The sequence below is a fragment of the Vipera ursinii genome (genome assembly GCF_947247035.1).
Source record: "Vipera ursinii genome assembly, chromosome: 2".
NCBI classification, from domain to species: domain Eukaryota; kingdom Metazoa; phylum Chordata; class Lepidosauria; order Squamata; family Viperidae; genus Vipera; species Vipera ursinii.
In genome coordinates this window covers 213,975,264-213,991,842 of record NC_139513.1, presented here as the reverse complement: position 1 = coordinate 213,991,842, position 16,579 = coordinate 213,975,264, and the positions used below count along the sequence as shown (strand labels likewise).

General features: G+C 36.1%; 1 protein-coding gene across 7 annotated transcripts in view; it reads right to left on the bottom strand.

The window, feature by feature from the left end:
- The window catches only part of ELAVL2 (ELAV like RNA binding protein 2), a gene marked incomplete at both ends in the record, with an annotated part of 73,959 nt that extends 58,109 nt beyond the window's left edge, over nt 1–15,850 (bottom strand). For 2 of the 7 annotated variants that reach the window (XM_083351960.1, XM_083351961.1), the window contains 2 exons: nt 13,519–13,762; nt 15,764–15,835. In XM_083351960.1, the coding sequence (XP_083208086.1) occupies nt 13,519–13,762; nt 15,764–15,835 (316 nt within the window). Of the gene's footprint in view, nt 1–13,518; nt 13,763–15,763 lie in introns of those variants that run through there. The other 5 variants (XM_083351958.1, XM_083351959.1, XM_083351963.1 and 2 more) reach the window with 4 other exon arrangements.
- Nucleotides 15,851–16,579: the final 729 nt, after the last annotated feature.

The following is a 16,579-nucleotide window of genomic DNA, read 5'->3' as shown; positions in this document are numbered from 1 at the left end:
CCACAGTTGTTTTCCATGGTCTCCTGGGTCTTTTGGTGTTGCTGAGCTCACCGGTGCGTTCCTTCTTTTTGAGAATGTTCCAAACAGTTGTTTTGGCCACGCCTAATGTTCTTGCTATCTCTCTGATGGGTTTGTTTTGTTTCTTCAACCTAATGATGGCTTGCTTCACTGATAGTGACAGCTCTTTGGATCTCATCTTGAGAGTTGACAGCAACAGATTCCAAATGCAAATAGCACACTTGAAATGAACTCTGGGCCTTTTATCTGCATATTGTAATTGGGGTAATGACGGAATATCACACACCTGACCATGGAACAGCTGAGAAGCCAATTGTCCCATTACTATTGGTCCCTTACCAAGTGGGAGGCACAAATGCAAACTGTTGTAATTCCTACACCGTTCACCCGAGTTGGATGTAAATACCCTCAAATTAAAGCTGACAATCTGCAGTTAAAGCACATTGTGTTTGTTTCATTCCAAATCCATTGTGGTGGTGTATAGAGCCAAAGATGTTAGAATTGTGTCGATGTCCCAATATTTCTGGACCTGACTGTATATAAACTGATGAGAACAAATAAGTTTGAAATGATCATATCGGTCTCCCTTTATTCTTTGTTAGCAAGCAAAAAAAAAAAATTACACACACACACACACACACACATATATATATTTGGATTGCTAACAAAGAATTAAAGGGAGACTAATATGGCCATTTCAAACTCATTTGGAAATGGCCATATTAGTCTCCCTTTAATTCTTTGTCAGCAATCCAAAAAATAAATAAATAAATTACACAAATATGAGCTGTCACTGATGTGACTACAGCCTGTGGATGGCCTTGGGTTAGGCTGAAGCAGGCAATAAGATTTGTCCTGTGTTTGGGGCCTAGCAAGGTATATTCATATTCTATTTCTGTTATACTGAAAACATTTTTAACTGTTGCCCATAAGCCAATATGAATCTTAAAAACCAGTGACATTTTTAAGAAGTTGGCATAGTATCCCTTCACTCCCTCTGTGTAAATATACAACAGACTAGCAGAAAATTAAATTACATTGTTACCCGTTTATCCCCTATTCAGAATACATTGTATTTACTTACTTATTACTCCACTGCCCTGGTTATTAGTATGCAGCCCTTATGTAGTACTAGCCATGCTGGATGGCCCAAAATCAAAACTGTTCACTTCCTACATTCAGACCTGAAAATTTCCAGAAATGTCGCCAAGTTCTGCTCAATCCCTATTAGCGTTATCATTTACTTTAAAGAGTTTTATAGATAATCTCAACTACACTGGCTCGTTTTTCTTCCACTTTTCTTCATTAAATTGCTTCGTTGTGCATTACATTTTATTTTGTTTCTTCCTTTTTAAAGGAAGCAGAAGTACACCATAAAATGAATCCTCCTAGCTAGAGACTAGTATCCATTATTCTGCCCCAATACAGGTAATTCTTGACTTAAAACAATTTGCTTAATGACTATTCAAAGTTTCAGTAGCACTGAAAAGAAGGGACTTACGACCGTTCTTCACTTATGACCACTGAGGCATCCCCATGGTCACATAATCAAAATTCAGACCCTTGGCAACTGACTCATATTTATGAGCATTGCCATGACTCACGGTCATGTGATCACCTTTTACGACTTTCTGACAAGCAAAGTCAATGGGGAAGTCAGATTCATTTAACAACCTTGTTATTAAATTAACAGCTGAAGTGCTTCACTTAAATACGGCAAGAAAGGTTGTAAAATGGGGTAAAAGTCACTTAACAACAGAAACTTTTGGCTAATTGTGGTCGTAAGTCGAGGATTACCTGTACAACAAAGCCAGTAAAGAGACCACCACAGAAATTGGCAAACTAAAACTTATTTGTATCTCAAATTCATTGTATAGCTCCCCAGAGGGTTTCAGGTGTGAGTATCTCCAACTTGTTATTCAGAGATTGAGGAGCTATGAGGAAAAAAATTGATGCCCAAGAATACCCTCAACAATAGTCATTTTTCTCATTAAGAGGCATTAAAAACAAGATGGAAGACTTGAGATTATACAAAAGAAATAGAATAAGGCTATGCAGATAGCAACTCAATTATCCATAACGAGATCCCCATCTCAGGCCTTATTCTTCCTACTGACCTTCCAAGTTGCTAGGACTACAATATTCAGAAAACTGGTTAGAATTTCTAGAAGACAGAACCCAAAATATACAGAGGGTACCAGGTTAATGAAGGATATTTTAAATCTCAGAGCAATTTCTAGGATTTGAATCCTGAAGCAAGATCATTCAAGACAGGTGCTCTTCTACGGTATTATGAAATACACTTTTCTGGAATTAAAATATACTCATAATAAAGTCAATGTACTTAAGAACATTTCAGAGAGCCATAAAACAATTAATTATGCTTATCTTAATTACAAAAAACAAAAAGGTGCCAAGCCAATTACATTAATTTTATTCCTATTCCTCTAGCTAATAGTTTTTTTTAACTAGACCAATTATTCCTTGAAGAGCTGTCAAACATTTTCTTGATTGAAAGTAGATATTTTGATCTCTGATTAATATTAATGTAACGTATCATCCATTGTGCATTTTTTTTAGGTTGAGGAGATTTTAAAATGAAGTATCAAGATAAAGTATCAAGACTGGTTGACCTAGCAGAGAAAATAATCACTCTGATTCTCAATCTTCCCATGCTATCAACTTCAATTTAGTTGCTAAAACAATTCTCTCCTACCAAAAAAGGAGGGAGTTTTTTCTTTTTCTTTTTTTAAGAAAGAAATCAGTTGTTTGGGGATTAAACTTTGATGTCAGGCTAGAGGTAGACCAGGTAGGAAACACAACCAGATCTGAAAGTACTTTTTTTTTACATTCCCTTTGCAATCTCCAAATCCTACCCCAGGGATCTTCAAACTTGGCCCTTTTATGACTTGTGGACTTCAACTCCCGGAATTCCTCAGCCAGGCTGGCTGAGGAATTCCGGGAGTTGAAGTCCACAAGTCATAAAAGGGCCAAGTTTGAAGACCCTTGCCCTACCCTGTCCACATTCCTCCTGCAGGCTAAACTGCCTTTTATTTAAATGTTTTTACCTGTTTCCACAGGTAATTGCCAAGTACCATTACACTTTTGGAACATCCTCTGTCCCCCCCCCAGGACTCCATTCTTTTAGCCTTCAAGACCTGCCTTTTTAAATCAAGCTCTGGGGAAAAGTGGTGGAACCAATGGACAGTTGTGTATGCATCCCAGGGAAATGACTTTGTCCTGGATTTTTGTTTCTCTGTTGTTGTTGTTGTGAGCCATCCAGAGTTGTACTGTAAGAAGTGTGGATATGCAAATCTTTTAAATAAATGAATAAATATTACCATATATACTGGAAGCTAAGCCAAGGATTTTAAGGACAAAAATACACCACAAATATTGGATTTGGCTTATCCATGAATATACATATCTTAGATTTTTCTTCCCTCAGCTTTTTAAAAATACCCGTATACCTCATATATACTCAAGGATAAGCAACCCGCTAATAAGCCAACCCCCCAAATGTTCATGTTTTAATTTTCACAATTTTCCATATTTCAGTTAACATTTTGAACATTTTGCTTATCCGTGGTTGGGCTTATATACAAGTGTGTATGGTATCTTAAACTCCTGTAGGAAAAGCGGGATATAAATCTAACAAGTAACTAAAATAACACTAGAGTGGCTAGTAAGTTGCATATGAATAAGTTAAGAGGCAAAACACCAAGCAATTTGTTTCTCAATGTTACCCTGGAGCTGAGCAATAGAATAACAATAACAATAGCAATAAAGATAGCCACAAAGACTATATTCAAGGAACAAGGAAAAAAAACAATCACTGAATTTCATGGGCAGCTCTGTAGGATTATGTTAAGAATGAAAGAGTCCTAGCGAGAGAAGAGTAAAACTTTATTTTTATAAAAAATTTATAAAAGCATTTTATTCCTACAATTCCCAACCAATGGAACCAATACGGAGAACCTTCCCACTTGTGCTAATATGAGAGCAAATTCTTTCCTCTAGAACTGAGCTTCAGAAAACTTTACAACCAGGGTGATTTAAAAAAAAACACCAAACCCCCCCCCAATTGAAATCAATTTTAATTTAATCAAGAAAACTGAAATTAATTAAAACAATAGTTATAATGAAATCCCTCCATAAATATTTAACACTGATAGTCATATAAAAACAAAATTACTGGCTGCATCACACATGCATATACACTAAATTTCCTATCAAATACCTAAATACATCAGTTTTTCCATCTCATGAAAATGTTGTTTTTTAATCTTAGTTGACTGCTGCTGCTTCAACCAGAAATTCTGAGCTTTCGAAGCCTGCTAATCTGAGTACCGTTTACATATGCAAAGATGGATTTTTTTTTTTAAAAAAATAATAATTTCTGTGCTTATGTGGGAGAGCAGCATGTAAAGCAAAGCAAGAGGGGAGATTCTTATGGCACTGCATCTTGTAACAAATGGCTATCGGTATTCCCTCAATTTAAAAAATCACACTTGAGTCCCACTTTAGTGAGAAATGTTTGCTCATTGTAAATTAATGTGGTTTTCATTATTAAACTTTCAGCATGCAAGGAATGTCAGAAATGTGAACAAATCTCAGTGGCTCACTTTATTTAAGTCAGGGATAAGCCTGCAGGCATCAGTATGTTACCAAGTATGTTGCTTGCTGCTAACCAGGTTCCTACGTATCTCACGCAACCTTTTCTTAAAAGAAGTTTAATTTATATATATATATATATATATATATATATATATATATATATATATATATATATATATATATATATATATATATATATACATCATACATACATATGTATATATATGTATGTGTATATATATGTATATATGTATATATGTATATATATACATATATATGTGTGTGTGTGTGTGTGTGTGTGTGTGTGTGTGTGTGAAATGTTTGTTAAGCATTCAGAATACACTTGCTTAGTCCCAGACACGGGACAAATCTTATTTCCTGTTTCAGCCTAGTCCAAGGCCATCTACAGGCAGTAGCCACAGCAGTGGCAGCTCATATTTGTGTAATTTTCCCCCCATATATATATATATGGAAACACCTACTGAAAACTGCATGTAGATTGTCCTCTCTTAGCAACAACCCTCTGAAGTCAACACAGACCTTTGCCAGAGCTATTTACAACCCAATTTCTAAGTTCTGACACTGTATCCCCTTCCACAGTCACACGATTGCATTTTGGATGCCTGGCAACCTGTTTGCATTTACACTCATTTGTAGCATCCCACCATGAGGTGACTGTGATTTTTAGAAAAATTACCAGTTTCTGGCATTTAATTCTGGTTTCCAGCAATAACAATAATAATGATAATAATGATAATAATGATGATGATAACATTCCTTAACATTCCTTAATACACAGTGATGACATGGTTCTGAAGGCAAGTTCTCAAGTTAGCCTCAGAAGGCTTCTCCTAAAACTATCGAACTATTGAGTTTTTAAAATATGACCAAGCTCATAGTGGTAGTCTAGGGCAAGAGGAATATGAAATATGCTTAGCATCTAGATAGAGGCTCAACAAGTTACATCCTTTCTGATAAGTTTGGTATGACTTCTACTGCCATGGGATCACAGGTAGGCATTAAACATTCTGGCATTCTGACTCTATACCAAAGATACATAACATCACATTTATGTACTTGTACAGAAACAGCTTTTTGTAAGATGTTAACATAGGAACTGGTAAAAACACTCCTGCTTCTGCATGTATTCTCTACAATGACAAGTCCTAATCAAAGCCTCTAATTATGAGTGGAAGACCTATCCATGGACCCCAAGTGACCCCAACTCTCACCAGAAGAATAGCTAAGCACATCTCTGTGTTGCACTTGGGTAAACCAGTTTTTTAAAGTTATGGCACTGCATGGGTCTTGTTCACATTCTTTTCTAGTTTCAACTGGAGAAGAGTCCAAGGAAATATTCAAGCAGAGCCCTGAATGTCAGTGCTCAAACTCACACAGAGCTGCTTACAAGCATTAAATCTCCCAAATGGCTGCTCAAAAAGAAAGGTCATTTAAAACATAAAAAAAAAAATACTTAACCATGTACTTGATCCAGGGCCAAAGAACAGTCTTTGCCTGGGAAAGAGTTGATTGGCAGACTTCGTGGAAAAATATGACTGATTCCAGAAAATAGGATCAAGAAAGAAAGTACACAGGTGGCACACCAGCAATGGAAGACCTTAATCGCCATTTGTGTGCCTTTGCATGGGTTTTGTAACTAGATTAGTTATTAGACAGAACACTTCACTGGGACTCTAACAACAGACTGTCCTATTGCCTTCAGGGGATAGATGTGCCAATGTATTATGAGTGTGATATAGCCCACTTACTAATCAATACTCATTTTTCTCCTCCTCCTCCTGCTCTAGAAAATACGTGTTCTTCTAATTTGTCACGTAGGCAAACTTTCCCAGAGCAATCTTAACCCTAACTCTCAACCTGTGATGACAATGATTCTGTGTGATTAAAAACAAACAAAATATAATACAAAACATAGAAACCTAAATAACTATTATTATTAATTATTATTATTATTATTATTATTATTATTATTATTATTATTATTATTATTATTATTATTATTATTATTATTTAAAAAAAACATTAAAACAGGTCTGGGCCTAAAAATTCAATATTTACCAGTACAGACCAAGCAACATCGTCATCAAGGGGATAACATATACACCAACAGTGGCTGGGGAAACAGCCAGTCTTTAATGCCTTAAGGGTCATCTCTGGCAGATGCTCTTCTGTAAGGCAGACAATACTGTTCCATAAAACATGGAACACCCATCAGATCTTGCAACACAGGCAGAAACAATTGGGAGACAGGCAGCCCCACAGGTAACCAGCCAGGTAGGGCTGAAAAGATCAGCAACAGTTAATTAGTTCTATGAACTGCCCTGGAAATGTATTAGAACCCACTGCAGCTTACAAAAGGCAATCTACATTGAGCACTCAAATAAAATAAAGGGAGTTAAAATTAAAGATCAAGATTATAGATTGAGAGAGTTTGCAGATGACTTGGTTATTACATTACGTCAATCGATTCAATCGGTTATAGAATTAATGGAAATAATTTTGCAATATGGACAAGTTTCTGGATTTAAGGTAAACAGGCAAAAAACTAAAATATTGTCTAAAAATATGACTACAGAACAAAAGGTAGTTCTAGAAAAATTAACAGGATTTGAAATAGTTAAAAAGATTAAATATTTGGGGGTATATCTTTCAGCTTCAAATGCAAAATTATATAAAAATAATTATGAATTGTTATGATTAAAAATACAAAAAGAGTTAGATAGTTGGAGAAAATTACAAGTGTCTTTATTGGGAAGAATTGCAGCAGTGAAAATGAATGTTTTACCAAAATTTTTATTTTTGTTTCAAATGATACCTATACTTAAAAAAGATTCAAATTTTGAGGAATGGAAGAAAGGTATTAATAAATTTATTTGGGCAGGGAAAAGATCGAGAGTAAAACTTAAGATAATGCAAGATATACGTGAAAGAGGTGGTCTTAAAATGCCCAATTTTAAATTATATTATGAGGCTGCGGCTTGATTGCCAATTAGTAATTGGTTTAATTTAACAGAAGGAAGATTATTGAATATTGAGGGATGTGATTTATTTATTTTGCTGGGTATTCTCATCGTGAAGCTGACTGACTTGAAATTCTCCCCCGCCATCTGCGATTGGATTCAACTTTCTTAGGGATCGGTTACAAACAGTGAGGGTTGGGTCTGCTTTGTCCACCCCCCTGAAGCTTTGCACCGGCACGCCACAGGGCTGTGTGCTTAGCCCCTACCTGTACTCTTTATACACTTATGATTGTGTATCATCTGACCCATCCACTGCGATAATCAAGTTCGCAGATGATACAACTGTGGTGGGTCTTATTATAGCATATAGGGCGGAGGTACAAAAACTATCCATATGGTGTAGTAACAACAACTTGCACATAAACATCGGCAAGACGAAAGAGATGGTGTTAGACTTCTGGAGAAAAAAGGAGGAACCTGCCCCACTTTACATTCGGGAGGACTGTGTGGAGAGAGTTTCCTCCTTTAAATTTCTGGGAGTCTACCTCTGTGAAGATCTGACCTGGAAAGTTAACACAACCCAGGTGGCTAGAAAGGCCCAACAGAGGCTTCAGTTTCTTAGGGTCTTGCAGAAGAACAGGGTAGAACAACGGCTAATGACCCTCTTTTACTGGTCTACTATAGAGAGCGTCCTCTCATATAGTATTGTGGTTTGGTATGCTGGTCTGACAGCCGCGGACAGGAAAGTATTACAGAGGGTAGTGAGAACAGCACAAGACATTGTGGGCTGTCCCCTGACACCACTGGATGACATCGCCAGGGCTCGTTGCCTTGGAAGAGTGAGGAAGATTCTCAGGGATGACTCACACCCTGGACGGTATCTCTTTACTCTCCTACCATCCGGTAGGAGATATAGGAGTATAGCCAGCCGTACCAACAGGCTGAAAAATAGCTTTTATCCATGGGCTGTTAGGCTTTTAAATGGGATATAATCTCTGTGCTTATGCAGAATTGACTTGGGAGGCCGGTGTGTGGTGTAGTTGGTTCACATGGTGTGGTAGGATGGAGGGTAGGATGTGTGTTAGGGGAGAGAGCACGGGGGGGGGGGGAGGCTCAGCTAATCTCAATGTACACGTTGTACTTTGACAATAAAGGTTTATTATTATATGACTGGCATGCATATTTATTGTATGATAAAAAGGTGGATAATGTTTTTAAGACACATATATTAAGGTATGCCCTGTTGCGAGTTTGGAAAAAATATTGATATAAGTTAAATTATAAAATACCAATTTGGGCAATACCTAAACATGCGATAGAAAATATAAGTTTGGGATTTAAACATGATGTGATTACATATAAAGATATTCTTAGACTAGAAAGGAATGTATGGCAATTAAAGCCATTTAATATTTTAAAAGAAGGGAAAATAGTACAAACTTGGTTTCAGTATGGCCAGATACAAGCTAGATGGAAAGAAAATCAGAAAATTGGCATTTTGACAACAGATGAAAATTTGGTAAAACACATTAGAGATCAAAGTCAAGCGCATATAAGGATATATAATGCATTGATAGAAATAGATTCAGAAATGGAACTTGTTAAAGATTGTATGATAAAATGGGCCCAGAATATTCAGGAGCCAATAACGATGGATACTTGGGGAAAAATTTGGGTCAGAAATGTAAAATTTACTCAGGCACAAAATTTAAGAGAGAATTTTTATAAAATGTTTTATAGATGGCATTTAGATCCTAAAAAATTAGCATGTATGTATCCAAATTATCAGCCTAAATGTTGGAGGTGTGGTTGTGAGGATGCAACGTACTACAATATATGGTGGACTTGCAAAAATGTTAAAGCTTTTTGGATTAAAATTTGGTGGAATATGCAGAAGATATTTAAGAAAAAGATAAGGTTTTCTCCACAGTTATTTCTGTTGGTATTATTACAGATTGTACCATTATAGAAACTAAATTGATGTTGAATTTAATAAAGGCAGCAAGACTTTTGGTTTCGCAATACTGGAAGAAGGAGGAACTGTCTACTATAGAAGAGTGGACTTTAAAAGTTTCAAACTTGGCAGAAATGGCAAAAATTTCAGCACATTTGAAAGAACAATCGCAACAAGAGATATATTTCGGAATGGAGAAGATGGATCGATTATATTCAGAATAAATATGGGACTAAAGAATTTCATTTAGCATATGAATGAGTATTAGAATTATAAGATGTATCATTATTTAGTTTTGTTTAAGTGGGGTTAAAGTGTGATAGGATTTAAAGTGTATTTATAGATGGTTAGCATATTTTAGCTCAAGTTTGTTAGAGGCAATACCCTGTATTCAGCTCTGGGAAGTCGGGGGGGGGGGAGGGGGAAAGTTTGGGGGGAGGGGGAGGGAGGGGAAGTTGGGGGGAGGGGGAGGGAAGGAGTTTATGCTTAAAATGTATTGTAAAACTTTTCAATTAAAAAAGAAAGAAACTAAGTTCCTTTCCTTTTTGTTTCTCTAACAGCTTCTGAATACTTTCCGTGAGGACATGATATGTGTAGATATCATGAAGTGCCCAAACCTGTCTAGGCTACTGCGCTATAGATCAGTTACAGCTTCAAAATGTTCTTCAAGGGTAGATCTATATACAGCACGCTACAGTAATCCAGACAGGTGGTGACTAGGGCATGAGTAATCATGAGGTCTAGCGGGTCCAGATATGGGCACAATTGTACACAAGATGAACCCATGTAAAGACTCCTCCAGCCATGTTTGCCACATGTCCTTCAAGCAAGAGCTGTGAGTCCAGAAGTACCAAAAAAAATGGCACCAACTCTGGAGTGTTAGAGATAAAGATGAAAACTCACTGGATGCAGTGGGTAGGTCAAAACTCAGATTGATCAAAGCCTGTTCTTTCCCATCCAGATCCATGCCGCCTCCAGATACTTGGGCAGAACCTCAACAGCATCATTTGGGTCAGTTTAGGGCAGAGATGTATATCTATGTATACTGATATCACCTTGCTCCAGGTCAATGGATGACCTTCCTCAGAGCTTGGTTGTTAGCTGCGAAGTCGTGTCCGACCCATCATGACCCTATGGACAACATTCCTCCAGGCCTTCCTGTCCTCTACCATCTTCTGGAGTCCATTTAAGCTCACGCCTACTGCTTCAGTGACTCCATCCAGCCACCTCATTCTCTGTCGTCCCCTTCTTCTCTTGCCCTCAATCTTTCCCAGCATTAGGCTCTTCTCCAGTGAGTCCTTCCTTCTCATTAGGTGGCCAAAGTATTTGAGTTTTAGCTTCAGGATCTGGCCTTATAAGAGCAGTCAGGGTTGATCTCCTCTAGGACTGACTGGTTTGATCGCCTTGCAGTCCAAGGGACTCGCAGGAGTCTTCTCCAGTACCATAGTTCAAAGGCCTCAATTCTTTGGCCCTCAGCCTTTTTTATGGTCCAACTTTCACTACCATACATTGCAACTGGGAGGACCATAGCCTTGACTATATGCACTTTTGTTGACAGGGTGATGTCTCTGCTTTTTAGTGTGCTGTCTAGATTTGCCATGGCTTTCCTCTTTTGAATGGGTAGCACAAGGTTGACATCATTATATTAAAAACTTTAATTATTAAGAGAGAAACCCATATCATAGTATTAAAGCAAAGGACTTAGGCCAGAATGAAATGGAATGGGGCAAATAGATTTGCATTTTTTCTAGACTTAAAATACATTAAACAAAATGATGCTTTTAAAGCATCACTTAATTAGAAAAGCCACCAATTTATTCAAGCCAGTTTTCAGTTATAAGTGTATGTCTTATGAAATATTAGATTTTTTGCAACCTATCAGATTCCTAGATTGACTCTTGAAGCTGAAATTTCAGGAGATTTGCCAAAAAAACAACAACAATGTATTGTCTCGCCAAGATTCCAATGTGGAAATGTGTGAGAATACTGGACAAAATGAAATGCAGTCCTAGAAGGTGCCAAGAAAATTCTGCAAATTCAGTATACTGAAACTAAGTCAAGAGAGACATCTACTCCTTGTTACTCTAAAACACAACATTCAAAATTTGAGAAAATGACCCAGATGAACAGTACAACAACGGTAAATTACGGCCAACTGGAAACCACATAGGGAATTGGATAGAAAAACATTATGCAGGATCTGGAAGTTTAATAATTCATGGATTTCACAATGTGAAATCACATGAAAAACCTATGCCTATGTCCAGAATAAAGTTAAAAGAGGAAGGAAGGAAGGAGGAAGGATAGCAACACAGATATTGCAGTAGGGGTACACAAAATATTTCAGTCTTTCCAATGATGAAGTATTGACCATTCAGAGCTCAAATCAAAATGTACAAACAAAACTTGGCTACTTTCAGTGATGTCCCTTACAGTGTATTAGTGAGTATTACAGTATTGATTTGCAGCTTTTAACTAGATTGCTTTTCCTTCCATTTTTCCAGCTTAGCTTTTACAATAAAAGGGAACAGTCATGTTATAGATACTATTATCAAAAGCTAATGGCACAATGCTGAAGGCATGGAACGTGTCTCTCAGGGTCGAGTCTCTCAGATAGGTTCAAGATACAGAAGGATCTTAACAATGTGAACACTGGGCCCTATCTAACAAAATAAAATTCAATGGGGGAAAAAGTAAGGTTCTACATTTAGGCAAATAATAATAATAATAATAATAATAATAATAATAATAATAATAATAATAATAATGATGATGATGATGATGATGATGATGATGATGATGATGATGATGATGATGATGATGCAAAGGTATAGAATAGGTGGTGTCTGACTTCGTAGTAGTAACTTTTAGAAGGATCTTTGAGTCCTAGTGGACAATCACTTAAATATGAGGCAGCAGTCTGCTGCAGCTGCCAAAAAAGCCAACACAATCCTAAGATGCATGAACAATGGGATATAATCAAGATCACATGAAGTGTTAGTACCACTTTATAAGGCCTTGGTAAGACCACATTTAGAATAGTGCATCCAATTTTGGTTGCCACAATATAAAAAAAAGATGTTGAGACTCTAGAAAGAGTACAGAGAAGAGCAACAAAGATGATTAGGGGATTGGAGGCGAAAACATACAGTATGAAATGCAGCAATTGGGTATGTCTAGTTTAATGAAAAGGAGGACTATGTGGTGACATGATAACAGTGTTCCAATATCTAAGGGGCTGGGAGCATCTGTTACTCCCAAATACAACAACATTTCTGTAATGATATCATTACACAAATTATGTAATGTGTATCAATCTGCATAATGATTTCATTACACAAATGGAATGGGTTAACATAAATTTAATTATCTCATCAACTTCAAAGAAAATGGATTTATCCATCATTTTTTGTGGGGGGGAGGTCAGGGGAAGAGGATATCTAAATTTTGTCTAGGTCTAAATTTCTCAATATTACAAGTTCAACTGATCTTTTTTTTGTAGCAAATTTAATTTGACAACGCTGACAAAGATGGAAAATGATCAACCTTAACATTTAAAGCTACACAGAGTCACTTGGGATAGAAAGATGGGTGGCATGTAAATTTAATAAATGAAACATCTTGTTAACCAATTCACCTCAACTATATAACAAATCATCAACATGTAAGGCAATTTTATACTTCTTACTTTCCTATTCCTTTAAGAAGCAAACAAATAGTGTGTTGTCTTCGCAACTAAGTAATTTTGTGCAAAAGACACTGTCAGCCCGTACAACTATTTTTTGAATATGTTTTTAAGCTCATTTCTCATGTTGTAGCTCACAAGAGATATTAATCCATCTTCCAAAGGAATGTGACACTATTCTGCCATTCACAACTAATGCTATTAGAAACGTTCAACAGAGGACACATATTACACACAATTGCAAAAGCCTGTTGTTTACATACCTGTGATTTTGTCCCTTACAAGTTTGCAGGATTCTATTTCACCAATGCTCCCAAACAGACTTTTGAGCTCCTCTTGTGTCATATTCTGAGGGAGATAGTTGACTATTAAATTGGTTTTGCTGTCCTCCGTGTTCCCAGAATCAACTGGTGATGAGCAGTTGTTGTTTATGGTAGTAGGGCCATTGGCTGTGTTATTGCAAGTTGGCCCATTAGACAGTTGTGTTTCCATGGCAGCAATTACCTGCTAAAAACAGAGAAAATAAGAACTGTCAGAATTCATATTTCATCATCTATTAGTGATTCTAGCTACGAATTTAAAGCTTTGACATTATGCAAGAGTGCCCAATTGTCAAGGCTGCAATTATCGTTCTACAATAAAAACAAAGCTGTTGTAATTCTCTAGCAATAAAGACAATTTAGAAAAATTAAAGCTACAAAGGTTTAGTGAAACATTTTCTGAGCTAAAGCTAATTCAGTAAACCCCAAGAAATAACGGGTTAAGTATTAAATTCTGATCAAGTTTCAAAGTTGTTCAGATGAATTTCTCATAAAGCGTTCAATAATTATTGCAAATGATTTACTGACAATGACAATCAACAGTAGACTTCATAAAAGACATTATTAGAAACAAATGTACTGTTTTGGTTACTTTTCCAATATTAAAGTGGATTGGCCACATTAGTTATATTGCTGGCAAAATAAAAGTTTTCTCTTCCAAACTTTGTGATGGACAAGGATTAAGAAGTACCAAATGCTGGAATAACCACATGAACACTTCCTTGCTTCATCACCAATTATTATCAACTACTTTTGACCTCTCACATTGCCCCCCAAGCAGTGAATCCAGACCTGTATAACTATGTTTCAGTTAAACTAAGCTAATGGAAAACTGAAGTTATTGACAGAGGAGTAAAAGATTTTGTCATTTTAAGCAAGAGCTTTTCTAAATATAGAAAAACTTTTTTATTTTAGGAATGCTACTGTAGAATACCTGTTAGCTATTATTTCCAGATAAGAATGGAATTTAAATTTTAATCAAATCTGAAAGGACAGAACTCAATTTAGAACTCAAGAACTAGTTTAGTGTGCCCGTAATACTGCTTCAAAAAGGAATTCAGCCTCAGCTTCTCAGCTGGCCTTTTGATAATCCATTTTTTCAATCTTAGGAAGTTTAATAAAGTCCAAATTATTCTCTCAGTAAAAATGGAATGACAATACTTGTAAATTATAAATATAGCCCTTGGAAAAAAAGGGAAGGTAGAAGATTATGAGCTATCAACCTGAGAATGACCAATTCTGGGATAATGAGGCATGCCTTCAATATTTGTTTTAAGAGGTCCAAATGTCTCCTAATGAACACTCCTTTCAGTTCCTCTAACATATGCTCACTTATGAACCTCTTCCTCTTATTTCAAAACAGAACTAAATTGTTCATGTACAAACTATCCAAGGATATTTTAAGCAGTTTGTTATTCAAATGTTCCTACTGTATCATGCAGAACATATGGGCCACAATATTGCAGACTGAAGCTTTCTAGAAAGTTATTTTAAGCATTATTAAACTGATCTTTTCTTAAAGGATAACTAACCATCTTCACATATCTTCATATTTATTTTTGTGCTTAGATGGCAAGAATGAAATCCTAAAGCAACATTCAAATGAACAGCTGCAATAGCCTATATAATCTGAAATTACGGTGTCTCAGTTACAGAACCATCTGCTACTCAAAATAAAACCATATCAATATTCTATGTTTTAAAGAAATATATCCTATCCATAAATAAAGCTTTCACCTGTTGGAAAACAGGTTTTTCAGCAGCTTTGAATTTTTGCTTTTATTTCCAGCCAAGAAAATTTATGACTTAAATGGAATTCTATAATTTCTTTAGTAACCAAAAAAATACACAATGTAAGTCATTTCCACAGTTACGATTATTCAGCATTCAGACCATACCAAAGCAGCTTTAATACAAACTCTGCTCTTTTTATTAGAAAATTGTACTGGAGCAAAACTCAAGTTGTTATGAAGAAAGACAGTATTAGAGAAAGTTGTATCTATATTTATAAGTTTCAAGTATGCCATGAACCTTGCCCCAAGCCAGGATATAGTCTAATATCTATGTCAGAACTTAGAAGAGAGTGTACAAAATTAATTCAAATGTAATTTAAAGTGTTTGGTATGGCCTCAGCACTAGTGTAACATGTTAATAATAGCCTACAGAATTTAAGAAAAATCCCACAGACCCCAGTCCAAGGCTCTGCTGCCCACGAACCACTTCTAAGCAGAGAAGCCACATCACACAGTCTGACTGCCATGTTAGTTTGGAGTTGCCGTCTGCAATATGGACACAAAAAGTACCATATGTTAGATTAGCAAGATAATGCAACAAATCAGTTCGTACAAATTTACATTAATTGTATTGATATTCCCAGCACGTCCATGCAGTGTGGCTTAATAGAATTTCAGGCAATTCCAATCTAATCTTTTCAAATTCATTCAATGTCTTTTTTCTTTTCTTTCAGGAATTAAGATATTTTTAGAAGCCGGGTTTAAAAGAGCAGAACAAACTAATTACTTTGCATCCATCTTTAAACCTATTTTAAATGCATATATACCGACATATGGCTACAAGAACTCAGCAAAACAAAGATCTGGTGCTGAAAAACAAATGGGTTGGGTGAGGTAGAAATGAGGGCAAAAATATACAGCCAGATTATTATTATTTTTGTGTGTCCCTAGATTGATTTCATAGTAACCTTTTATGAGGTTTGTGGAATTACATCAGTTGCTGTCCAGCTCTGTAGACTAACCTGTTTGCACAGTTACGCCATAAATATCATTGCTGGTATGAATTCAATGGATATTGCAACTGCAAATTTAATTCAGTATTTATTTACAGAGAAAGTTTAAAGACTCAAGTAGTTTTACTGAAATAGTTGAGCTGATAAACATATAGAAATGTCTTCAATAATACGCTGTCCCACACAAATTGTAAAACCAGAAATCTGAATCTTGCAGAGCTAGTATGCCATTTATAGCATATCATGATTTTAACATAT